We start from the raw sequence: 26,591 nt of genomic DNA on the forward strand, positions 1-26,591 counted from the left end.
AGGAGTGAACTTCTCTTTAGCCCCGTAAGTAGGTCTGGATTGGCTATGTTGTGACTAAGGAGACCATGGTCTCTCTGGAGACAGTTTTAAGTATGGCTTTTTGGACCATGATTTAGACCACCGTTTCTGTTTTTCACTCCTGGAGGATGTGGAAACTCCTAAGTTTCTGGACGTTTTGATACTCTTGCCCAGCTCTCGGAGAGCAGTGTCCATGGTTGAGCTGAAGAGGACGTCTCCCTCAAAAGTAGGTCCTCGACCCAAGACCTGGTGTCAGGCGAGAGTGCTGTTGCTCAGAGCCAGGAGAGCCACCAAAGGGTGACTGCGGATGTGTTTTAGCAGATATGTCCAGTGAGTATTTAGCCATATTGACCTGATGTTTTGCAACTAACATCCCCTCCTTCAGAAGATGCTTGAAATCTTGATGTTTGTCTTCTGGTAGCATGGAGGTGAACTGTGTGGCCTCCCACATAGCATATTGGTAACGACTCATGCATGCTGTATAATTGGCTGTCTTTATGCCTAGCGCCCCCGCTGCATAAAATTTCTTGCCCATCCCGTCCAGCTTCTTCCCTTCCTTGTCGGGTGGTGAAGAGTGTGTCTTCTTGCTCTTGGATGAGGATGTTACTACCACTGAGTTCGGCTTAGGGTGGTTAAAGAGGAAGCCAGCCTCCGTTTCCTGGATTTTGTACATGTGATCAATCCTTCTTGAGGAGATCGGTGTGGATGCTGGTTTGTCCCAAGGTGATTTTGCAGCCTGAAGGAGCACTGAGGTAATGGGAAGAGATATCGGTGTCGAGCCAACTCTCTGAACGATGTTGAAAACTTTGTCTGTTATGGTAGGTTTCGGTTGCGATATCGGTAGTGAAAGAGCTGGCGCCATTCGATAAAATCGCTGTAGGTGCTGAGATCTTCGAAGGGAGAGATGGAGCCTGCGTCCAAAGGTTGTTGTGGTGAAGAAGTCTCTGTGCTTGTCTTGGGGTGCTCAGAACAGTTGGACTCACCATCTGAGTCGGAGGACGCCACCTCACCTTCAGAGAGCTCTGGAGATCGAGGTGGGGTGCTCAGTTTCAGAGTCGGTTTCAGGGGCGGTGGGGTGCATTCTCGTCTGGGCATCTTCGGTGCTAATGTCTCGGGTGCCGGCCAGTCTCGGTCCTGATGTTTGGAGTGGTGAGACATCATAGAACAGGCGTCCCAGTGTGACTGTGACCGGGGCATCCACAGAAAAGGGGGCATGGGACAAGTCCCATACATATATGGCCACTGTAGTGGATCCCAGTGTGGCGGTGGTGGAGGTTTTGGAGCTTCCGGTTGTTTAGGAGTTGGTTGCTCTGAGATCAGTCGGGCTGATGGCTTCTGTGTTGAGGGAGTATCTCTCAGCACGGGATTGAGTTGAGCCAGTTGTGTGGGTGGGTCAATGTTCGATCCCGAGGATGTCGATCGGGATGCCTGTTGGGTAAGATCAATTTTGAAATTGGACAGGCTAGTGTCCTGGGTGTCGTCCAGACAGTTGGTGTATCGGGAAGTATAGAAGTTGAAGTGGCGGTATCTTCTCCGGTGCCGTGATTTGTCCTGGAAGCGATGGAGGTGGACGCAGGCTCTGAACAGAGTCTTTCTTGCATCGTCTCTCCTTGTCCTTCTTTCACCCCCAAGGTTTTTCCATGCGGTGGTGGAATACCACGCCGCCCTGAGGAACAGGGTGGGTAGGGGGGGACTTTTCTCCCGACTGGGGAGGGGTGCACTCGGGTAAATAGACCTTACCCTGTGTCACAAAAGTTTGTTTTCTTCATTTGCAGGAAAAAGGATTGACGGAATGTGGAAGAAAGAGGTGAGTACCAACGAGCAGTTGAAAAGGGGAACCGATCTGCACGGCGGTCAGAAGGGAACTGGCGGGATTCTCGTACCCGTCCCAATGGGCATGCGCGATGAAACCCACGCGCATGACCATTGGGAGGGGTGCGAAAAACCTTTCTATAATAGGCTTTGAAGTACCGATTGGAACCGGCGCAGGCGCACTATATCCCATCGCTGTGAAGCAGAGAGACCACGAAGAAGATCTTACTCTTGCATGAGGGTAGTAGTAGTGCTGCAAAACTCTAGGTGGAGCTTGTCGATCTCCTGCTGTTATACTTGATCTCCAGGCAACAGAGATCAGTTCCCCAGGAGGAAATGGCTGCTTTGGAGGGTGGATTCTATGGCATTTTACCCCACTGAGGTTCTCCCCCCCTTCCAAAGCGTCACCTCCCCAAGGCTCCACTCCCAAAATCTCCAGAAATTTTCCAACCCAGTGTTGGTAACCCTAGGTGTAGGCCTCATCCTTAAACTTTAGCTGCTGCTGGGTATCCTCAGGATTATCTGGTAGGTTCCATTTTCCATGCACCAGCTGGTATCCACAGGCAGCTGGCTTCCATAAAGGATTAGCGGCAAACTTCCCTGAGCTTGCTTTTTCAGAGGAAAAGTGAATTTTTTAAGAAGGTGTAGAAAAGTCACCAGTATGAAACAAACCAGGGAATCTTACCCTTCTGTATTTAGATGACAAAGAGACCAATCTTATGCAGATCTACTCAGAATTCTATTTAGGGCTTACTCCCAAGAAAGTGTTATCTGGATTGCACTGTGAAGTACACTGTTAAGCAGCCTTAAACCCACTGGAGTCAATGGATTTAGAAGGGTGCAGTTCTGCTTAGACTGGTGCTGTAAGGCTGCAATCCGAAAACATGCATACCAAGAAGTAAGCAATACTGAAGTCAAAGGGACTTACTTTGGAGTGAACATTAGGATACACAATAATTATTCCTTACAATTGAAGACACTGGAAGGTAGGTTATAGGGGTTTTTTTGAGCAGGAATGCACAGGAACACAGTTCCGCCTGGCTTGGAGTCAGGGGTTGTGGTCTAATATGGAAATAAGTTCCTCCTGGGATTTTTCTACAAAAAAGTCCTGTGTGAAGCAATGGTGATGTCAGGGGGGTGCAGCCTAATATGCAAATGAGTTCCTGCTGGGCTTTTTCTACATAAAAAGTCCTGGTCATAATAAAACAAAACTAAGAAAACAGCAAGATCTATACAATACAATGTCACAAATTTTCTACACATAACCATACAAGTTTAAGTCTAAAACACCTTTATTGTGATTCCAGGGAAAAAAAAACAGAAATCTATAAGTAATCTGACACATAATCCAAACTTAGAACATCTAGTTAGAAAAACATAGCTAGTTTTGTTTTCGATATTGTACAGGGTATTCTCCTGAAATTCTTCCTGTGCTACAAAAACTGCCTTAAACAGACATTATCACACATTCCCTGAGTGGTCTACAAAGCATTCTAATAGAAATCTTCTTACCAATATCATGCCTAAGAACTGTATGCTTGAAGCCTAAGACTGGCAAATGGGTAAATTCATAAATTCATTGGTACAACCAGTGTACTCAGATAAGTCTCATTCATAATCTAAAAAATAGTCTAAAATGCGATATTTTCTGGCAAATTGAATATGCATACAAGGAATACCTGATGTTGCTGCTTAAAAACATCTGTAGGCTGTACTTCAGGATCTAGGACAGTAATAATTTCATTGACTTTTTCATAAGATTCATAAAAATGTGTGATTTGCTTCTCCAATTCTTCAAGGGAAGGAAGCATTTGTTGAGATTCATACAGCACAGCAGAGCAAGACTCATTAACCTGTGGGTAATAAAAAGTTATTTAATAATTCCTGTATCAAAATGTCAAAACACACACACAAACATACAGATATGTACATGTATTATTTATGTCATGCATTCTCTGGCTCTGGTAATATATTCAGACACTAGTGAAAAAAGGCTTAAAACAGCAGCATGTTCTGTACAGCACTATTAATTTTATATCAGTTTAATACATAGTCATTAAATATCATTAGAACATCTGTGTGGGGATTTTTTTTTTTTTGAAGCAATGCTTTAGTCATTTTTTAGTCATTTTTAGTCGTTTTTAGTATCAGCTTCCTCCTCCTCACTTTTCTCTTTCCAAGCACATTCACATCCAACATTCTTGCAAGATTTCCTTTTTGATACCATAGTTTTTCACTCTTTTTTTTAAAAAGGAGCTTTCATATTCCTCCCCCAATCCCAGCATTTTGCATCGTTCTTCTCATTTTCTAAATTTATTGTCCTGGCCCTGCTCCCTTTCACATAAGTTTTCTGTGACTATGAAGTGCAAGTACAACCCTCCCCTCCAAAATTAAACATCATCCTATTAAAATAATAAACCATATCATCCAGTCTCCAAATGCAAATGCAAAAATACTGGCAGGGTTCCAAAAGGATGCTGTGGTAGCGCCACTATTAGACCTTAGTAATGCCATGCACAAAGGTAATGTTCAAGAACAATGAAAAACATGGGGAAAGTAGTTTCTGTTTTAATATATTTTCCTGTTGCAAATGTTTCCAGCAGCATTTAGGAATGCTGGGGACCATGCTTCCCAAGAGCTCTCAACCAGGGCTGGTGCCAGGGTTTCTTGCGCCCTAGCCCCCCACCCCTGTGCAGACCTGGGAAGCTGATAGCAGCTGGGTGAAGGTGCACTCCTTGGAGCCTGCCTTCCCTTGCAAGGGATGAAAGGCTCTGAGGAGCACGTATGCTGCCATGCTGCTCTCACCTTCCCAGGTCTGTGCAGACCTGGGAAAGTGAGAGCAGCAGGGTGGTGAGTGCACTTGGAGCCTGCCCTCCCTTTACCCAGAAGACTTCCGCAGCAAGGGAAGGCAGACTCCAAGGAGCGCACACTTGGGGAGAGGGGCACACGTGCCCACCCCTGTAGCCAGATGGTGCCCTAGGCTGCTGCCTACCTGGCCTACTGGGATACGCCAGGCCTACTCTCAACACCATTGCACATGCTCACAGCAGTGTCTTGGGTTTCATGGGATCCCTACTGCATTTGGAGATCTCTCCATGACTATCCCTTACCTTCAGTATGTAGGAGTGCTCTAAAGATATGAAATAAATCTATTTAGGGTTTCTGAGCTTGAATTGAGAGTAAAGGGAACCTACTACATCCAGTATCTGAACCTCTCTTTTTCAGGCCCGATATTTCAGGCCAAAACAATATTAGTAGCTTTAGGTTTTGGTCTCAGCAATGTAAACAAAACAAAACAAAACAAAAAAACCAACCTTGCTGAGATGTCCTTTAATTGCTGACATAGTTGAAAGCATTTCACTGACTTCTTCTTGAGGAATTTCCTTAGTAACAAGTTGTGCTGTTCTTGTAACCATCTTGTACTGAGCTTCCATCACAGGCACTTTTCTTTTAATATCCTGCAATAAATATGTATATGTGTGTTATTTTTTCATGAGAGCTTGTTTTTATGCTAGCTGTAGGAACTGCCCAACAACTACCGAAGATATTTTCTCCAGTCAGAATGATAAACATTTCATATGATATAATTATATATGACTTCAAGATCTCCACAATGATTTTATGCAACTTTTTTGTGAAAATTTGTCCTTTGAAAATCTATTCCTCCTTGGAAAATTCATGGACATTGCTTCAAAACACTTTAAAAAGAAGCACAAGAAGCATCACTGTTGTAAGTCAAGCATTCAGATTAACTGCTGCAACAATTCTAAACCTTAAACTATTATTTAAACATTGATAACTGTTTTATCAATTACCTTTCTATCAGCTAGATCAGGTTCACAAAGTCTCTCCTTTCTCGTACTCAGATTAGGCCATGCTGATCTACGCTATTGTAACATTGTGGTTCAATTATTGTTATACACTCTACATTGGCTCCTTGAAGACAACCCAGAAACTGTAGTTGGTTCAGAATGAGGTATCCCAATATTGTCAGGAGCTACCTGATCAGAAAATATGATACCCATTTTGAAACAGCTTAACTGAAGCCTGCAAAGGGGGGAGGGGTACAGTTTTTTTTAAATTCTGTTTAGTTTTAATTTGTAATGCCTTAATATGTTTTTCGCAAGTTGCCTTGAGGAAAAAGAGCAGGTGGAAGAAGACAGACAGACAGACTATGTGTTGTAGCCCATGGGAACTACTGGAAGTTACCTATTTGCAGGGGTCGTTTTGTAGAAAAATAGGTGGTAGAGCTCATTAGCATAACTCATTAGCATATGACCCCCCCAGCCAAAAGCGACCCAATGCAAGAAAGGAGAGCCCCCCTACAGTCAAAAGGCCAGCAAGCCACCCGCTGCCCAAAATCACATAAGAAGTGGAGAAAGGGCGGCGTGGGGCTGGGCTTCTCCAAGGGTTAATGAAGGCTGCTTGGGGTGGGCAAAGCCCCTGGTGACTGGCTGGCTGCCCGCTCTCCTAGTCCAGGGATTGTTATGCAGCTGCTCCTACTATTCAATGGACAAGGTAGGTGGTGGGGGGAGCCCTCAGAAAGGTTCAGGAGCTACACTCCTGTGAGCTCCTGCTGAATCTGAGGTCTGTCTATTTGCCATATCTGCCCTAGCTATTTCAAAATTACATACTGAACTCAGAAACCTGTTCCCAGATTGGCAACGGAATCAGCTGGGCAATGGATGCTGCTTGACCTGATTTGACTCCGTTCCCCACAAGATGGTGCAAACTCAGTATCTGGCTTCAAAAAGAATGGAGAGTAACAGTGTACTACAAATGCACAGCTAATTTCATGCTTCCAAAATCTGGTTTGTTGCTTAGCAAAGGATGATGACACCTGTGCTTACTTAGTTCACATTAAGAGCTAGTGGTTGACATATATGCAATAGGAGAACAAGAGAGGTTGGAACGCCCCTCTAAATGTGATATGGCACACCAGTTAGAGGAAGCTAAGGGCTGAGAACATGCCTTCCCAGCCCCCTAAAGAAGCACTTTACGATTTATGAAACATGACCCCTGTTTTAAGTTTAAAATTTTACACATTCTCTTACTTTCTCCCTCACTGGCATATGCCACATGCTGGACAGTTCCTTTTCAAAATGCATGTTACAAGCCAGATATGCACCATGGAATTATTCATCCTCTCAGGTCCTCAAAATAATACAGGGAGAAACTTAACAGTTACACTGCAGAAGAAAGTTTCAGAAATATGTTTTTGAAATTATCCTATCAAGGCAAGTCTCAAAGGCTAGCTACTTTTATAGGACCACAACTTTAAATGCTCTGACCCAAGTTCTAATCAAACTCATTGACTGAAAGGAACTTTCCACTGAAAACAGCAAGAAACTTTCTTATTGTTAATAGCGTCTAGAGGCTAGCTGAACAGAGGTGGGAAGGGGCTGAAAATGAAAAAAACAGCTTTCCTTAGAAACTGGAAAAAAACCTAGCATCACAGAAAAGCTGAACTTTTGGTATTCAGCTAAAAACTGCTATTGTATATTACTTTCTGAAAACAGAGTGGTCTCATGGTCTGCCCAATTAACCAGAAGTAATGACTGCATAAATACTGTACATCCTTTATTCTGTTTAAATCAAGTAGAGTTCATAGGGCTGAACTACTGGATTTCAACAATAAATCAATATGATTTCTAATGTTCTTAAGTGATCTGGAATCTTGATACCTGCAGATGGAAGGAGATCATGGGAGGAGAAGATGAAACCCATTCTGCCCCCTTCCCCTAGAGTGGAGAATCCTTGCCCCCATTCCTAGAAAACTGAGCGGGCATCATTTTCTTATTAGCTCTAGAGCACCCTCTATATTTAGCACCAGGGCTTTTTTTGAGCAGGGACACACAGGAACACAGTTCCGGCTGCCTTGGTGTCAGGGAGTATGGCGTAATATGGAAATGAGTTCTTGCTGGGCTTTTTCTTTAAAAAAGCCCTGTTTTAGCACCCTCCATATTTATAAGGACTCATGGACCCCTGGCGTACCCACACCAACCTCATAGTCTCTGAATCTCAATGGGAGAAATGTTGCCCTAGGGAAGACCTCAGGCATAATAGTTTCATTAGAAGGAAGTAGTTGTGCATTTCTATTAATTTCCAAGATTCTCTAAAATAAAGTTGCTAAAGAAGGAGAAGAAACTTACCTCTATTTCTTGGATAAACATCTTCACATTTAAAAAGGACACTTCTAATGGTACAGAGAGCTTCCTATTTGCTTCATCAGTAAAAGCAGATAAGACACCAACACCATCCAAATATTCCTTCCTCATTCTGTCTAACTCATCTGCCCGAGCATACTGAAAAAGGAAGATAAAGTCAACAAAAATAAAAAGTCAACTTTTTACTGTTTCAAGAATTAGCAATTTACTTTTCATTATAGTTTCTCAAAGGAGGAAAGCCAGAACAGTGTAGCCCAATCCTGTAAGATTCTGGAAGCTAAGTAGGGTCAGTTCTTAGGAGCCCTCCAAGGAAGACTCTGCAGAGGAAGCCAATGGCAAACCACCTCTGCTTCTCACTTGCTTTGAAAGCTTATTGTTGAGGTCACCATGAGTCAGCTGTGACTCGATGGCACTTCACATACATACATAGTTTCTCAGTACTCTTTTAAGGCAGTATTCTTCAGCCCAATGAACCTCAGTTAGGTTATAAGACCCATCTGCTGGGTCACAAGCATTTTTGCTGCTTTTTGGAAGTACCAAGTGTAGAGCAAGGATGCCACTCCTCATGCTTCTGTTTGCACACATACCATAAAAGCAAGATGGCAAAACAAATTCACTAAGTAGTGGAAAGAATTCCTTGATGTCACTTGGCTCCTATATTACCTGAGTTTCCTGTCATGCACTTGCAGCTTAGTGGTTTCCATGCAACCAGAGATGGGTCCCTGGCCTGGAAAGCTTAAATACCATTGTGCTAAGCAATTTTTGTTGGAATATTTTACACTGGGGTTGTCAACTCTGGCTTGGGAAAGTCCTGGAGATTTAGAGGTAGTACCTCTGGAAGAGGGGATTTGAAGACAGATTTCCCTAGAATCTATGGAATACCATAGAATTTGTCTTCTGAAGTTACAGTATTTTCCAGGGGAACTGATCTGTGTAGTCTGGAGATTAGCTGAGATTCTGGGAGAACTCTGGGTCCCATATTGGTAAGTAGAAAAAATTATAGGTCATATTAATTCTATATGCCTGTTTCACATCAATTATTAATAACTGTAGAAGAAGCACATACTTGCTTAACTTGCATAAATAATTCTCTCCACCGTCCATTGAGCAGCAGCAACTGTTGTTTTAAATCTCTGGAAATGGTTTCATCACATGTTTCAATCAGAAAATTACCAGCATCATTCATAGCAGTGTGCTGCTGTATCCAGTGTGGCAAGTGCCGGAAGAAATCCTAGGAAGAAGACATGTAAAACTGTTGAAAATGTTATCATCAAGTCACACCATATGACATGTTGCTAGTGCCCACACATTGATTCACTTATTTTCCTTCATGCTTATTATCAGAAGAGGAGAAGCAGTTTTAAAATCTGGGCTCCAATACTCAGTATATGCTCTGTGCACTGAAGGAAGTCTGTTATATATTTCTGAGGGGGGGAACTCATTAATGCTCAGTTGTACTTTAGATAAACCAGTTTGACTGCAGATAAGGAAATGTAAGGCACTGACCTTCAGCCCGTTTTATTTTCAGTTTGAGCTGCATAAAAGAGTCACAAACAGAGTTTGTTCACTGCCATGGCAACAGGAATGCCATATTAGGTAACAGAACTATTCTTCCCAATATTGCTTCTGCTTTTCATTGCTTACTGGGAGCCTGTGTTAAGACTTCCTCTATGGTTGTGACTAAAACAGAAGCCAAAAGCCTCAGCAATAAATAAATACTCCTGGAATCTGAATCTTCCAGGTATATACTGACAAACTCCTCTCCACTCCCATTATTAACTGCAAGTCACATAAGTTAATGATAAAGAAACTTGCATAAATAAATACTTGCATAAATAAACCTATATGAATAAATGATATGAAACTTGCATAAATAAATTATATGCATTTGCTCATAAACACCCCAAACTTCCCACCCGCAAGTTTCATATTCAATAAAAACTTGATGCATCTGCTATTGGATACTCACAAAATTAAATTTACTGTTAAATTGTAGTTCAGTGAATTCTTCTGAATACATAAAGCTACTTTACTGAATCAGGCCATCAAGCTCAGTCTTGTCTACTCAGACTGGCAGTGGCTCCTCAGCATTTCAGGCAGAGGTCTTCCATGTCACCTACCCAATCCTTTTAAACTAGAGATGCTGAGGATTGAACCTGTGACCTTCTACTTGCCAAGTAGATACTCTACGGTACCACTGAGTCATGGTCCCTCTGTTAGCTTTCAAAGTGCCACAAAACTCTTCTGTTACCAGGAAGGAGAGCAATTGTCAATTGGGGTGCACATTTGTTCAAGAATCACACTATGAAATTAATCATCCTGCTTTGCTATGACATCAGAAGGACCCCAAAATAAAGTGATGTTCATTCAAATCACAGCAAAGCCAAGACATCCCAAGCACTGTAAGTAGCTTTGGATCACTGACTTCTGCATCTGAGTAACAATTATTTTTCTCTTCATCCAGCTTACTGTCTGGAGTCTTTTCTTCCATTTAAAGGAAGTTATCCTCAAATGAACCTTCTCAGACACTACAGTAATCTGTTTTGGGTGTCCTCATCACCTGAGACAATGTGGATGGCAACCCCAGCAAGGTAATTCTCAGCAATGACCCCCAAGGGAGATTGATCTGTTCCTATTTATCATTGCCTTTTGCCAGCAAATGAAGATTTCTCTGATTTTTTAGCATGTTTTAACAGTTGTTTAAATTGTTTTTATATAAGTATTTTTAAAAGCTGGTTTTTAATGTTTTTCATTGTTTTCCACCTGGGGGGGGGGGGCTAGGTTGGGTTGAAAGGCAGCATTAACAAGTTTTCAATAAACATATAAATAAATGGCAGCTGAATGAAGGCTGTTAATAGGTACTATTTTGCTTCCTCTTCCAAACAATAGCTGTCTACAACTGATCTGTTTATTTGTTTAATCACTGTAGGAATGAGCCTGAACATTCTGGTCCCATTCACCTCCATATGATGACCAATTTGTGGCTATAGTGTCTATGAACAGAGAAAGTCTATATACATGGATTCCCAACCCCACAATCAGAAACTCTTATTTTCAAATGCTTGTGATCATGTGGATGGAGCTTAAGAAGGCAAGCTGCCTCTATGCATAAAGGCTTTGTTCATAGGCAAGCAAGCTCATGAGTTAGGGGCAGCAGCATGCCTGTGCCCATTCCCATTCTATTAGAATTCGCAAACAGACTATCTGCAGAAGGCTGGTATGATTCTTGAAAGGTAACTAAAAATGTGATAGCATAGTTTCAGAAAGAAACTTGGACTCTGATCACTGTCACTCAGTCTATCCTACATGATAAGCAGAATGGTAATGTTTCCTAATATATTCAGATATCCCCTAATTAGGCTTAATGCCATTATCACAGAATCATAGAGTGGAAGGGATTTCTAGGGTCATCTAGTCCAACCCCCTGAACAATGCAGGAAACTCACAAATACCGCCCCCCACTAAATTCACAGGATTTGCATTGCTGTCAGATGACCATCCAGCCTCTGTTTAAAAACCTCCAAAGGAGAGCCCACCACCTCCCAAGGAAGCCTGTCCCACTGAGGAGCCGCTCTAACTGTCAGGAAGTTCTTCGTAATGTTGAGCTGGAAACTCTGTTGATTTAATTTCAACCTGTTGGTTCTGGTTCTACCTTCTGAGGCCACAGAAAACAATTCTGCACCATCCTATATAACAGCCCTTTAAGTACTTGAAGATGGTGATCATATCACCTCTCAGCTGCCTCATGCCCAACTCCTTCAACCTTTCTTCGTAGGGCTTGGTCTCCAGACCCCTCACCATCTTGGTCGCCCTTCTCTGAATCCATTCCAGCTTGTCTATATCCTTATTAAAATGGGTGCCCAAAACTGAACACAATAATCCAGGTGAGGTCTTACCAGAGCAGAGTAAAGCGATACCATCACTTTACTTGATCTGGACACTATACTTCTGTTAATACAGCCCAATATTGCATTTGCCTTTTTAGCCACCGCATCACACTGCTGACTCATGTTCAACATATGGTCCACTAAGACCCCTAGATCCTTTTTGCACATACTACGGCCCAGAGAAGTCTCCCCTCTCCTATAACCATGCATGGGATTTTTCTTACCTAAATGCAGAACTTTACATTTATCCCTGTTAAAATTCATTTTATTGTTTTTAGCCCAGTTTTCTAGCCTGTCAAGGTCATCCTGGATCCTATTTCTGTCTTCTACTGTGTTTGTAACCCCTCCCAATTTAGTATCATCTGCAAATTTAATAAGCATTCCCTCTATTCCTTCATCCAAATTGTTTATAAAGATGTTGAACAAAACAGGCCCCAGGCCATTGGCCAAGTGAAAAGTATATATGATGATACCAAGTGCGCTTTTCAAAAGTGTTTACTGGATCCTTTTATAGACAAACTGAAAACACTTTTCTGCTGATGGAAACTCGCCTTGGATACAAATGTATTTCTTTATGCCTCTGGGATTCTTCCAAATTTGACAATTTTTTAGATATAAGCTGTTGTTTGATGCATAAGCCCTTATATGTAGTAACGTAATGCTGTATTTTATTCAACTGGTATGATGTATGTTTAAAGAATGAAACAAAGTTGGTCTTAAAAGTGCCACTGGACTCAAACTATATTCTAGTGCTTCAGACCAACACAGCTATCCACCTGGATATATTCAAACAGTGGAATGCAAATATAAAAATATATACTCCACTAGAGCTAAAATAGAGAATATTATCAAACATTACTATGAAAGATAACTGAAAATTGCAAAGATCATAATCATAACAAAAATTCAATTGCAAATATATTCCTGATTTTGTTCAGAAATTTCACTATTTTGATGTTTAACGTGTTGATCAATTTTTGTTGAACTCTGATCTTTAGACAGAGTACTCAAATATAATTGTTCTACAATAATAATTTGAAACCCCTGTGCATCAATTATACAGTTATACTCTTCGGCTCTCCTCCAGCAATGAATGTATGGATACAAAAGTATCTGTGAGCAAACTGAATTTCAGTGGGATCAGGAACCACATGAACAGAAGTATGCTTTCCCAGCCACCAGCCACAGTTGAACTGGGATTGTGCACAGTGCCCAACAGACCACTGGAGCAATTAGCTTTGACAATACAAATTATTTATTTTATACATTTATTTTATTTACAAGATTTGTATGTTGTCTGGCTAATCAGGGCTACCAAGGTAGTAGTGATGGTAAAAGGAATGAAACCAATTTCTACTTTTCCACTGCATGACAAAACCAATGCCACTAAAGCTAACACAACTGACCATCTGAGTGGGTAGATGCATTCAGATCCCCATATCCCCATCGGTGCTGTGCATCACGTGAAATTACCATACACTGGGTCAGACTATTGATGTATCATAGTAAGTACTGTCTACCCTCACTAGCAGCAGATCTCCATGCTTTCAAGCAGAGTTCTTTCATGTCACCTACCTGAATCTCTCACTTTGAGATGCTAAGGTTGAACCAGGGATTTTCTATGTGTAAAACAAATGTCTTTGCACTGTGTCATGGTTCTTCATAATCTTTCTTGAACAACAATGGCAAACAGCTGCTTTAGGATTATGCAGAAGAACACTCCTTACCTTTTTTGCATGTTCAGGTTGATTCAGCATTTTCTCAGCATCCTCCAGCCAGGCCTGCAGACTGGCCACTGTGCTGCTATAGCGGTCCCAGTTGGCAATGACTTCCTCTAACATGCTCCTCACACTTCTCACTTCTACTGACAAGTGCCTCCACTGTGTAGTTGTGTCATTCATGAACCTTACCACAGCCTCAGTTTCTTCCGCTGGAATACAATACTGGGAATTAATATAAATCTTGAAACAGAAATTATTATTCCAAGGTGTTGCTGATAATGTTGTTGATGATGACAGAAGAAGAAGACGACTCTTAGTAATCCTTATAATGACTCTGAAAGATGTCAATAATATTATCCCCATATTTCAGATGTGGGACTGAGGCTTAGAGATAGTAGCTTGCTTGAAGGTCTACATAACTTCTTACAGAAAAACATATCCAGAAGCACCCTACTACAAATGCAGTTTAAAAGTAGGAAATTAAGCACACTAGAAATATTCATTCTATTAGAGTATTGCACAAAATTAAATTTAGTTAATGAAATTAACTACAGTTAGTGTGGTTGTTGAAACACAGGATATATCACTAAGTATAGTTAGCTGGTGACTGGCAAACTAGAATCTGAAACCAATATTTGAATGGCATTATCTGCCCTTTTTCACGATTCCACATCTATTAAAAGCACAGATATGCCTGGGACTGAGGGGAAAGTAGATCCTCCTGCAGGAATAAGTTGGAAGTGATGCACTTTTGCAATTCCAATACCAAGAACAGACTGATGCATTCTAATGTATTCTCAGGCAATACTTAATATAAACTTCTGTGCAGAAAATTTATGTCAATATGATGTTTACTATGGAAATCTCCAATGTTTTTCGTTTAGGAAATATTACATGTTACATGAAATCAGCGCTGATGCACACAATGAAGAACTAGCTTAAAATGAAGCACATTAACTAGACTTCAAATTAGGCTGTTAGAAGATTCCTCAATTGTAGTCAGCTTCCATAAGTTTCAAAGCAATAAGAACAAATGGCAAAAAACAGATTGCCTACTATCTTAGCAACAATATAGATCTAAAATGTATTCATCTTGTTGCCCATGCCCCCTGAACTGATACACTCTAATTTTGCCATTTTCCAAATTGCTTAGCAACATCTATAGTTCAGCTTGACTGCACAATAAAAACGGAATCCTAACTAGCACTGTATAACAGTGTCAAACAAACAGTTATAACAGTTAAAACAAATACTTCATTACTTACTTGAGCCATTAGCTTTGGCATACATCTCAGCTGCTTTTTTCAGGATTTGGTATGTAATTTCATATTGCTCAAAAAATTTGTTATTTTCAATAACAGACTGAAAATAAAATAAGACATTCAATATAGTTTATGAGGAAATAATAACATTCTTAACATCCAGGTATGTTAATGAGTTTTATCCAATATCATTATTTCACCTCTCCATAAATCTATATGTGAAAATGCCACTGAATGTTAATCAGGATGATACCATTTTCACAAAGTACCTTGAAGCTCAAAGAGCCTGCTGTAAACTTTTCAAGTTTTTGACAAAGATGGTGACATCTTTTACTTATTAAAAATAATGCCATAATTAGAAATGGGATATCTTTTTACATGGGTAAAATCCAGTAACAATTAAGAAGATTTATTTACAAGAGGAAAAGAGTTTAAAATGCATTTCATATCAATGGAACTTCTCTTCACTTGGATAATATCTGTCGTCTGGAATCCTGAAGTGGGGACAAAATTCTTGGGGCCCAAAGAACTGGGCAATTGTTTGTTCTGAGAGAATCCAGAATCAATCACTGCATGGGTTACATGATGGCTCTTTTGTTTTTCAAATTCTGATCCTATGATCTGGTTTAAAGTGGGTTGTACCAGGATAGACAGCATAATTTCATAAATATGATGTTGCATTAGTATTAGGAGCTCATGAAGACAAGGATGTAAACTTGTACTGAAAGGTGAGCTGGAACTAGTACAACAGAAATAACCATTACCATATGATTCTAAATAGCAATGTTCTGTATTCTTGGTGCTGGGGGGGGGGGCAAGAGTGGGAGGGCTTCTAGTGTCCTGGGCCCACTGATGGACCTCCTGATGGCACCTGGCTTTTTGGTCACTGTGTAACACAGAGTGTTGGACTGGATGGGCCACTGGCCTGATACAACATGGCTTCTCTTATGTTCATAAAGTTTTAAGTAGCAATGAAAGGTGCGAAAACACAAATTAATGGGGAAGTTGGCTTAGTCATCTACAACTATGCAAAAGTGCTTTTGGATACTTATCAGCCAGTTACACCAATGTAAACCTGTCTACAAAATGGGCTTGACCAGATTATTGAGGGCAGCGCATACAACAGATGCTTTTTCTGCCTCCAAAATCATTTTGAGAGTCAGGGGCTCATAAACATATTTCCTATACCATGTGAAATGGTTTCAGTTTCAAAATATTTAGTATTCACAATTTCCTACTGGTTTAATTTAATTTTCTGTTCAGTTTTTCAAATTACAAAATTCTGATAAAGACAGCCAGGCAAAAGGCACCTGTCAACTGATACAAAGCATCTTTGTGGTCAGCCTTAAAACCACAGTAGATCATGTGGACAACATACACATAAAACACTACTTAAGCCTGCCCACCTGGAGACTGGCAACTCTTGTATACATTTCAGTCTCTGTCCACCAAAACTAGATATTGTACTGAGTATTGTACATTACCCTCTTAGTAGCTTAGTCAGTAGCTCACCTCCAGAGAAAAGAATAAATAATTATTTATACATGTCTTTGGCAATGCATTCCATCATAAAGCATGGTTTGCCTACATAATATGAACATGTGCGATATAGGACCATGTGTGCCTTGACTCATCATGACGTAGGAGGTTTCCATTCTCATCTATTTCCTTATAATTTTCTTTTGTGTAAAATAATGTGTGCAAATACACTCACATATATAGACTGAAGAATGGAAGAATAATACTGTTTGAAAAGGTATCATTCTGAATAAACAAAAATCATATTTAAAAACTTAAACTTACCATATAGTTCTGAAGCAGAAGTTCAACAGATTCCCTTCTTCCATATTTAATAATCCATGATTTTAATTTTGTCTCTGCCAGAACCAAGAGAGATAGCAGTCGGTACTTTAATTCCAAGAACTCCATTTTCAGCAGATGGAGCTCAGATGTAGAGGCAACAAAATTAAACCTAGGCAAGAACCACACTATATTAAAACAGCAAAACATTGAGTAGACAAATTAGTTTTTATGATGCTAAGGAAAAACTTGATTTTAGATGATGATGATGAAAATAATTATTGTATTTATTAAGTGAAGAAATATAAATCATATAGATCGATTCTAAATATATTTACTCAAGTCTCACTTAACTTAGTAGAGTTTATTTACCAAGAAATATACTTAGGGCTGCAGCCCAGCTAACTTTCATTATCAAATCATATTAACAAGTAGATCCCTTTCTCATTTCTCCCATAAGAATCAGAAAGATAATGTCACATAATATTCTTCCTACGTTTATCCAAATGGCAACTGGAAATCAGTCTGAACAAAAATTCTTTTTTCAAAATCTGGAGTTCAATAGCAAGGATTTTTTTTAAAAAAATAATTACTGTACTGCATGGAATATTTGCTGATTCCACAACATTCAAATACCCACAGGAAAGCTCCCATGCACTGCGTTTTAACTGAAAAGAACATTTAAAAAAACAGGTTCTTTACCCACTGCATAAGTGAAGAATGAAATCAGACTTACCTATCTGCCATATCATCTAGCTGCTCTGGTGGAACAGGAACTCCATTGACAGATTGAGCTCTATGGATCTCCTGGAATGTTTTTTTGTAGCCATCTACATTTTTAAGCACATCCTAATTTGGATTTGTGAGTGAGAAAAAGACTCTCGGTAAGCAATCCAGAAAGGTACAATTCTTAAAAGCTGCACTGATGACTCAATGCATGTAAGCGTTTGATCATGCTGTCAGAGCAGCATGAGCTTCTAGAGAAGGAAAGTGCCTTCTGAGATATTGTGCTAAAACTGTGTCTTATAATTCCAGCACGTTTAAAATAGGCAATTCTGACACTGCCTGAAGCGTTCAGAGCTTTAAGGGAACACGTTGCCTGAGCTACCTATCTGTATTTTTGCTGAGAGAAAAAAAAAAAGATAACTCTGCAACTGGTAATATTTTATAACAATAGTTCCTCCCCACCACTAATTGTCCTGTTTCAGTGTTCCCTGCACATAGGTTTGTCTCTCCCACCCCCAACAAAACAACTGAAGATCCAATCTCAATGTCATTGTGTGTTTAGTGCATAATGACCTCTGAGCACATAGAGTATTCAGTAGTTACATTGTCTGTGTTACAGAGTGCAGTTTCTAATCTGTACTTCACTGATAAAATATAAACCAGAACAAGCTTAATAAGGAGCTATTTTCTGTAGTATCTAAGCAACAGCAATTTGCAAGGTTTACTTATTAAAATGAATTAGTTACAATCATCATCTTAGAATTATTCATAAATAAAACATGCTGAATCTTTAGAAGACTTCCAGAGTGTGAAGATTTGGTTGGTTATTTAATTTCCTTGCTTGACTGGGTATTAAACAGTTTTGTCTGTTAAAGAAAACCCTGCCTCCTTTTGAACATCATAAAATTTGACTCATGGGCTGGAAACTCTGCAGACTGTTTCCTGCAAGGGGAGGGATTTCCTTCGCAATCACCAAGGATGTCAAATCATATCAAGGATTTTCTTCGGAAGGTGGAAACTATGGAGGATCATCCCTGTGGACCAGCCCTAAAGAGCCTGAAGAGTAAGAACCACACATGTTCTAACAGGACATGAATTAGGACAGGAATTTGAAGCTGCAAAAACCTTACCATATGGCATGCACTCTGAAACTAGTTTTACATTCATACTAAGATACTATAAACCAGAGATGTCAAACATGCAGCCCCATGGGATGCATAATAGTGGAGCAAAAAAAGAACTGCATGGTGCCGTCGTGTGGACTGTTTCACTGCGGAGCAATTTGAATTGCAGTATGGCAGTCTGATCGATAATATCCAGAACAAAGATATTCAGAACAGAACCGGGTCAGTTTGACGTGGACTTAACATGCTGTGTGAACAGGCCTTAGTGTCCCAATTGGTAGGTTCCAATAGAATGTCCAATAGGAATGTAGGCTTCAGGATTCTGGGTTGCAATGATTGTCTGCCTCAAGCTCAAAACAGAATCTTAACACAATGCATAACAGCAGTGGCTCCCAATCTTTTTGGCATCAGGTACCGGTTTTGTGGAAGACAATTTTTTCACAAACCGGTGGTGGTGGGGTGCTGGGATTTTTGCTGCCCCAGGCTGCCCCCTGTCCACGTCCCATCCCTGCCTCCCCATGGGGGTCTTTAAATGAGGTGCAGGCAAAGGCTGCTGCCATGCTACCCCTTCCACCTGCCCAGGACCTGGGCAGATGAAAGAGGTAGTGCTTTGGAGTGAGGCCACACTGCTTCTTTTGTCTGCCCAGGTCCTGGGCTGGCAAAAGGGATGGTGCAGCGGCTCTGCCTCATTTCACGGCCCAGGGATTGAGGACCCCTGCATAACGGGGAGTCTGTTGGTGTACCCTCCTCCCCTACCTAATAGTCTTTCCTTTCCTGAGCTGTTGAGGACTGCTAGCCTGGTTGCTCTGGGGAAGTTTAACATTAATGCCAAGGCTGTTTTGTCAGGAATGGATCAAGATTTCATGACAACCATAAACAACCACAGGTCTGTCTCCAGTAATAACTGGTCTTATTTAGTTAGTTAGATTTTTTTTTTTTATCATCCTTCCCTGCTTACGCAGGGCTCAGGACAGTTTACAACAGTTTGGCTCAATACAGTATAAAACAAGTTAAAAACCATAAAAACACAATATTTGAAACAATCAGAAACATTTAAAAAGAAGATGGCAAAACTAGCATTGCTTGCTTTCAGTCATGGCGGGGGGGAGAGACATTGTGCAGGTCACTCTCTTGATTTAGTATGTTCAGTCTGGGAGGAATAAAATCTTATGGTGGAAGAATTTCTTATAGTTTCTTTGGCATGGAAAGATCATTGTTTGCTTGTGCTTAGACTTATGGAGACACCAAATCTCTGCAGGGGTAGGGACCTATTAAAATGATCTGTTCCTGAAGCCATATGGATTCAAATAGCTTTCTGATGGTTACTGGGAATTTTCCTGTTGATATGCTGGTATATGCCCTGCTTGACCTCTGGAAGAAATCAGCTAGGTGATTGACATTATCACTCCCAGTCTGTAAAATCTCTCAGGTGTTAGAGCCCAAGTAGCCCCTTGATTTACTGAGGAACTGCAGGTGATGAAAAGACTAGAGATGGCTAGAGGAACTGCAGAAGAAGACTCCAGATAAATCCAATCAGACACAGGGCAAAGTTCTGACAAAGAGTCAGCAGTGGTGTTGGTGGCAAAGAAACAGTCACCATTATTGCATCTGCACAGTGTAGGCCAGGAGACTTGTTCTGGGTGGAGGGGGGTATAGTGGGATCTGGCCTGCAGGTGGAGATAACTTCTTGGTGGCCAACTGTGACTGTTTTACTCAGCATTTTGCAGATAAAATCTCATTGTATCCAACCTGGTCTGGACTCTACCTCAGCAGTGATAGAATCAAATGGTGCTAGGATGCTAACTTATCCAGTTGCTTGGGATACTGTACAGTTTATGCAGCCTGAGGATGTGGACAGGATCCGTGGAGGTTTGATGCCTACCATTTCCTTGTATGACCCCTGCCATTCCTGTCTGCTTAAATCTGCTGCGGGAGGGACTGGGCCCAAAAGCTTATTAATGAGAGAGGGAGTAGTTGACCCAGCCTTCAAATAGGCTGTGGTCCATCCTCTTCTAAAGAAAATTACCCTCAGTAAGTATTAACCCACTTCAAATGTTTCATTCCTAACCAAGGTAACTGAATAAGTGGTAGGTGGACAACTTCAAGCTTTTTGGATCACACAATGGTTTAGATACTCTCCAATTTGGTTTTAGGCCTGTTTATGGGACTGAAACAGCCTTGGTAGTCCTGGTGGCTAACATGCACTGGGAGATGGACAGAGGGAAAGTGTCATGGGTCAGGCAAAGCTGAGGGTGGGTTCCTGGGGGGCAACCAAAGTCTGTGCAAGAGAAACCAAGTCAGAAGTTCAGAGTCAAGCAAGCCATTACCAAGGGGTTGTCCAAGAGGCACAGTCAAGCCATTCAAGGGTTACTCACAAGCAGAAGTCTAGTAGAACCAAAAACTGAAGGCAAACTCCAAGGCTGTGGTCACAGAGTCAGTGGCAAAATGACTTGTTGCTTCTACACATAACAGCCTCCCTTGGTTGGTTTTTATAGGCATGTGCCAAAGGGTCAAATTTGCAGCCAGCTGCTTGGGAGTAATTTTGTAACTACTCAAGCAGCTGGTGTCAGGCCAGAAGGTGATCACTCTGTCATCTCTCCTATTGTTTTGCTTGTAACCTCTGTCTGTGGTGCTCAAAGGGTGTGGGTGATACTGGACGGCAGGGAACAATCCACTTAGCTTCACCTGTAGGCTCACGGCTGGAGACTATCTCTGGCTCTGCATCAGCTATTGGCTGTGAACCCTGACCAGCCTGCAGTTCATCTTCCTGCATGCTGGCTTCTGCTGACTCAGAGATGGCTACACATGGCTCCTCTTCCCCTGAGGAGTTCTCACTGTGCTCTGGCTGACACACAACAGAATGCAACTCTGTTGATTCTCTTGGACCTCTCGGCAGCTTTTGATACCAGTAATAATGATATCCTTCTAGACTGTCTTTCCAGGCTGAGATTGGGAGGCACCATTTTGTAGTGGTTCTAGTCCTATCTGGATGGTATGTTTCAGAAAGTAGGGCTGGGGGGTTGTTTCTCAGCTCCTAGACCTTTGGTCTGTCCAACTCCAAAAGATCTGACCCAGGATTTAAGGTGTCACACTTTCTGGATGAGTTTGCACTTCCCTTGAAGGATCAGGTCTGGCTGTGTTCTTCATCCCAGACCTATTGCTGAATAAGCAGTGGCAGTTGTCAACAGGAGTGCTGCCTATTCTGGGCAGAAAAAGTCTGGTCACAGCGGTGCATGCTTTGATTATATCTAGATTATATTATAGCAATGCGCTGTACATGGAGCTACCACTGAGAAGCAGGGCTACCACTGAGAATTTCAGTTGGTGCAGAATGCTGCAGCCAAGATGTTGACTGGAGCAGTTCATAGGAACCATAGCACTTTAGTTTTGGCCCACCTACACTGACTCCCTGATTCTGGTAACAATTCAGGTGCTGACACTGAACCCTAAAGCCCTATATAGTTTGGGACCAACGTACTTGAAGGACTGCCTGCTCCTTTACAAATTTGCCCAACCACTGTGGTCATCTTCTGAGGCCCTGATTCAAGTGATAGTCCAAGAAAGGACCTTCTCAGTAATGGCACCAAAACTCTGGAACTTTCTTCCAAGGGAGACTTCTCTGTCCCTTTCTGTTGTCATCTTCTGCTAGCAGGTGAAGTCTTTTTTCTGTTTTGTTTGGAGTTCCCTCTGTGATCCCTCCTTCCTGCCCTATGTTTTGTTGTATTTATGTTTTTTGTATATCTTTTAGTTCTCATGTTAATTTTACACTTACATTGAAAGTGGGGTGTAGTGGTTAGAATGTTAGCCTAAGAGCTGGGAGATCCAGGTTCAAATCCCCAGAATGCCTAACTGGGTGATCTTGGGCCAGTCGCATGCTCTCAGCCTAACCTAGCTTACAGGTTGTTGTGAGGACAAAATGGGAGAACAGCCCAAGCCACTTTGAGCTCTGACCAGGGGGAAAGGCAGGTATAAATGAAGAAAGCAAATAAATACAGCTCTGGGTTAAGTACACAAATAAATGCATAATGAAAATATCTGAGCTTCTGCTTATCAAATATGTTCTGCATCAGTGATCAGTAACTAAACTGGCCAATAGGTCAATTCATTACAACACTAACGTGAGAGGCCGCACAACACTCTCCATACCTTCATCTCCTCTAACATCACTGAGCATAACCAACACTACTAAAGCTCCATGTCAGGCACAAGAGTTGGACAGAATAGCCCTAGTCCTGCTATTTTATAGAAAGATGTGCTGGCAGCTGCTTTGTTTTCAAGTCATGTTCATATTGAGTGGGCTAGGAAAGATTAATCTGGAAAAGCAGGGGAGGAATCACATATTTGGTTGCTTAGTAACCACACAAGTTCTATTAATTCAGAAGCAACAACACATGCTTATTTCATTGTCCAGCCAGCACACATGATTTTCCCTACTTTTTCTCTTTCCCATCCATGTTCACTAGGGTTGCCAGACCCCTCAGTGGATGTGGGGTTCCCTCACTACAGGCCTGACCTCCCGGCCACCAAACAGCTGGTTCACACGGGGGCCTTACCTGGAAAAAGAGCAAGGCTCAATCAACATTTCAGCTACAAGTCTATGTTACTTCTGACATAACCTGGAAGTGACATCATCATGTCAGGGCAACACTCTGATATTTGGGCAAAAACATTATGGTAGAAGCCAAATTTACCATAGAATTTTTGTCCAAATGTCAGACTATGCCCTGATGTCACTGCATGACATTAGTTCCAGGTCACATTGGAAGTGATGTAGCTATGCTGCTGAAATGTTGGCTAGGCCTCCCTATCACTCCCAGTAAGTTTCCCCACCCCCTGCCAATTGCCAGGAGGGACCTTACAACCCTACTGTTCACCTTAAACCTTACCAAGCCCACCAATATAAACATTGTTTGAAGTGAAGGTAGTTGCTGCAGCAATGTTTTAATTTAAACTGGCAATCACAGTAAAGGGAGCAGTAATGTACAACTTGTCCACTCCCTTGTCCACTCCCACTACTGAACATTTTCAGTTTTGAAATTGGCCTTATATATAGAAAAGTTCTTGCAATAACTATTTTACGTTGGCTTGCATGATTTTAGAACTAGGTATATATCAACACTTGCATACGTATTTGGACCTGCATTGTGTAAATATCATAGCGGAACCTCAAAATAATAAAGATGAATATTTTTTCTCATGATCTCTTTCACCCATTGAGAACAGCAGCATTTCTCATTCTTCTTTATTATTTGCAGATTTTGCCATAATAAACATACCTTCCTAACTGTACAATAGCTAGGTTCAGAAGATTTTATATTACCACCAAAAAGATTACAATGCATACAAACCTTATGCTGTTCAAGCTTCCTATGAATCATATTTGCTGTTTCCTCATGAGCTTGCTGGACAATTATTTCCTCTCTAAGAGCAGTCTCTGCTCTATAAAGCCAAGCACCAATAGTGCCCAAAGGAGCAGGAAGAGATTTATCAAGCTGCAAGTGCCACTCAAATAACTGGAAAAGACAAATGCACAAACATTATATGAATATATGGTCTGATATCTGTCTTATTGAATTTTAAAATTCAGAATGAATTTATTTACTTATTGAAGGACAGAATTACATACAGGAATCATATAATAACATAAAATAAGTAACCAAGCTGGGGAAAGTTCAAAGAACTCCATTACATCTCCCTGGAGAGCAGGATGCTCACATTCCTGTGACAGATGAAAAATAGTTTGGAGGGCTGCACCACAATCACATTTGGGTCCTGCTATTCCCCCCATTTAAACAACAGGTCTGTGCATCTGCTAAAGCCTGTTCGTATTATTTTAATATCTTCCATGCTTTATGTGACAAGTCAAATCCTGATGGCTTCTCATTGGTGTTTATCAATTATGGATATTGGGTGGAAACAATTGCATCCATGTTTGTGATCATTCATTCCATAGACTGAAATGTGACTGCAGGATTTGTGCAGCTCATATCACTGGTATTGGAATCTTACCCTTGTCAGCCATGTCTTTGTGAACAGGCAGCTTTCGGTTTTCAATTATCTGTGGGGAGTGATGTGGCACAACATAGGTAGCCAGGGCTTTTTTTGTAGCAAGAACTTATTTGCATATTAGGCTACACCCTCCTGATGTAGCCAATCCTCCAAAAGCTTACAGGGCTGTTCTTATAGAGTCTACTGTAAACTCTTGGAGGATTGGCTACATCAGGAGGATGTAGCCCAATATGCAAAGGAGTTCCTGCTACAAAAAAGCCCTGTTGGTAGCCAATAGGTCAGAGTAGTACAGCTACTGATGGTTCTCATTATTGTATTGAGTTGGACATCAAGTTTGTGGATATGGGGGCTGCTGAGCCACACTGAAGCACCATATTCCACAGTATTATACACCAACCCCAAAGCTGTACATCCAACTGTTCTAGCAGATGCATCCCAAGTTGTAAAATATAATTTTTGAGGATGGTATTTCACATGCATATCTTCACTGCTACATGGTAAGATAGTGCTTATAGCTCAAGGTCCTGTCCAGGGTAATGCCAAGGTACTTAGGTGTATAGTTGTGTGTAAGTCAGGTGCCATTAAGGCAGACATTCAGTCCATGGTTGAAGATTATTATCCAGTTGGAAACAGGAGTATTGTTTTTCTTGGACTTGGAATGAGCCACCATTTACAGTAGTAGTCAGCCAAAATTTCGAGGTCCCTAGTCAGTATTCCTCAGTTCTTTCAATTGATATGTGCCTTACTGCAATCACCATGTCATCAGCATAAACAAACTTCCTGGATATCATCTTGGGAACATCAGAAATGTATAGATTGAAAAGAACTGGAGCAAGCAACCAGCCCTGGGGTAAACCATTATTCAGTTTCTTCTGCTTGTTAATTGACAGATCCATAATTACTTGGAAAGTTCTATTGCTCAGCATGTTATTTAAAGTTGAAATAATGTTCTGGAGAGGAAAACTTGTACAACAGTCCATCCCTCCAGACTGTGTCATAAGCAGCAGTCAGATCAATGAAAACTGCTGATGTCTTAAGACTAGGCATGGGCACAAAATGAACCATGAATCACAATTTGTGCTCAAAATTACCAATTCATGCTTTGTTCTGAACTGGTTTGTTTCATTGCATCATGCACAAACTGGAAAGCATACCAGCTGTTTTCCTAGGCAGTTCATTTGGTTCATTATTTTTTCCAGACAGCCTGGCACCGATGCAATCAATTTCTAGGCAATGCTGGAAGTGGACTTCTGGGAGCCCTAGAAACACCCATAGCAGTTGTCCATAGCTTTGAGAGCCTATCACGGAGCTTCTATTCCGCACAATGAGCAGATGGTATTTATTGCCTCTGTCAGCTGCTTTCACTTTGCAAGTAGCTTCTGCCTGAGTTAGCCACATTGTGTGCTTGTTGATTTGGCTGTTGATGTATGCTAGAGTTTACGGACTCCTTTTGTCCTCCAGCCCCACATTGTGGGACAATTTAAGGGACCTTAGGCCCAAGGGGGAAGCTGTTTGTGTTGGGTTTTGTTCAGGGGTTGTTTTGTTGAAAAATAGGTGGTGGAGCTCATCCAGGGATTGTTATGCAGCTGCACATACTATTCAATGGACAAAGAGGTGGAACTCTCAGAAAGGTTCAGGAGCTGCGCTCCTGTGAGCTCCCACTGAATCTGAGACCTGGTTTTGTTGTTGTTTCTTTCCCCCAGAGTTATTTGTTATTGCTGGGGTTTGCTTATTCACAAAACCCACTTGTTTGCACTCTACTGGTTTCAGGGACAAATCCCCCCCCATTTCTTGCCTTACTTCCACAATTTTATTTCAAATCCTAATTTGTTATTTTGGTGGGTTTTAATTTCTTTTAATCACAGAGAACAAATCAACTTCCTTGTACCTCTGTGGTTTTCAGGGACCTGAGCTACAGAAGTCTGTGTGTGTTGCCTTCCTTTCTCTTCTTTTTTTTTCAAAATTCAGTGATTCTGCTGGAGGTTGTTGTTCTGCTTGTGCCAGTGTGGCTGTTTTATTTTTTGGCTTCTCAAAACCAACTTGCTGAGCCAATCCCAGAATTTCA

The 26,591-nt window shown here is 41.2% G+C and overlaps 1 protein-coding gene across 1 annotated transcript in view; it reads right to left on the reverse strand.

The window, feature by feature from the left end:
* Positions 1 to 26,591, reverse strand: part of SYNE1 (spectrin repeat containing nuclear envelope protein 1) — a 621,543-nt gene that overhangs the window by 477,013 nt on the left and 117,939 nt on the right. Inside the window, exons 11-19 of the mRNA XM_060240915.1 lie at positions 23,866 to 24,030; positions 17,404 to 17,516; positions 16,671 to 16,839; positions 14,871 to 14,967; positions 13,612 to 13,814; positions 9,064 to 9,228; positions 7,983 to 8,135; positions 5,145 to 5,288; positions 3,510 to 3,683 (exon numbers count right to left, since the gene is read on the reverse strand). Coding sequence (XP_060096898.1) covers positions 3,510 to 3,683; positions 5,145 to 5,288; positions 7,983 to 8,135; positions 9,064 to 9,228; positions 13,612 to 13,814; positions 14,871 to 14,967; positions 16,671 to 16,839; positions 17,404 to 17,516; positions 23,866 to 24,030 — 1,383 coding nt within the window. The remainder of the gene's footprint in view (positions 1 to 3,509; positions 3,684 to 5,144; positions 5,289 to 7,982; positions 8,136 to 9,063; positions 9,229 to 13,611; positions 13,815 to 14,870; positions 14,968 to 16,670; positions 16,840 to 17,403; positions 17,517 to 23,865; positions 24,031 to 26,591) is intronic.

This window comes from Heteronotia binoei, chromosome 1 (genome assembly GCF_032191835.1).
Source record: "Heteronotia binoei isolate CCM8104 ecotype False Entrance Well chromosome 1, APGP_CSIRO_Hbin_v1, whole genome shotgun sequence".
Lineage (NCBI taxonomy): Eukaryota > Metazoa > Chordata > Lepidosauria > Squamata > Gekkonidae > Heteronotia > Heteronotia binoei.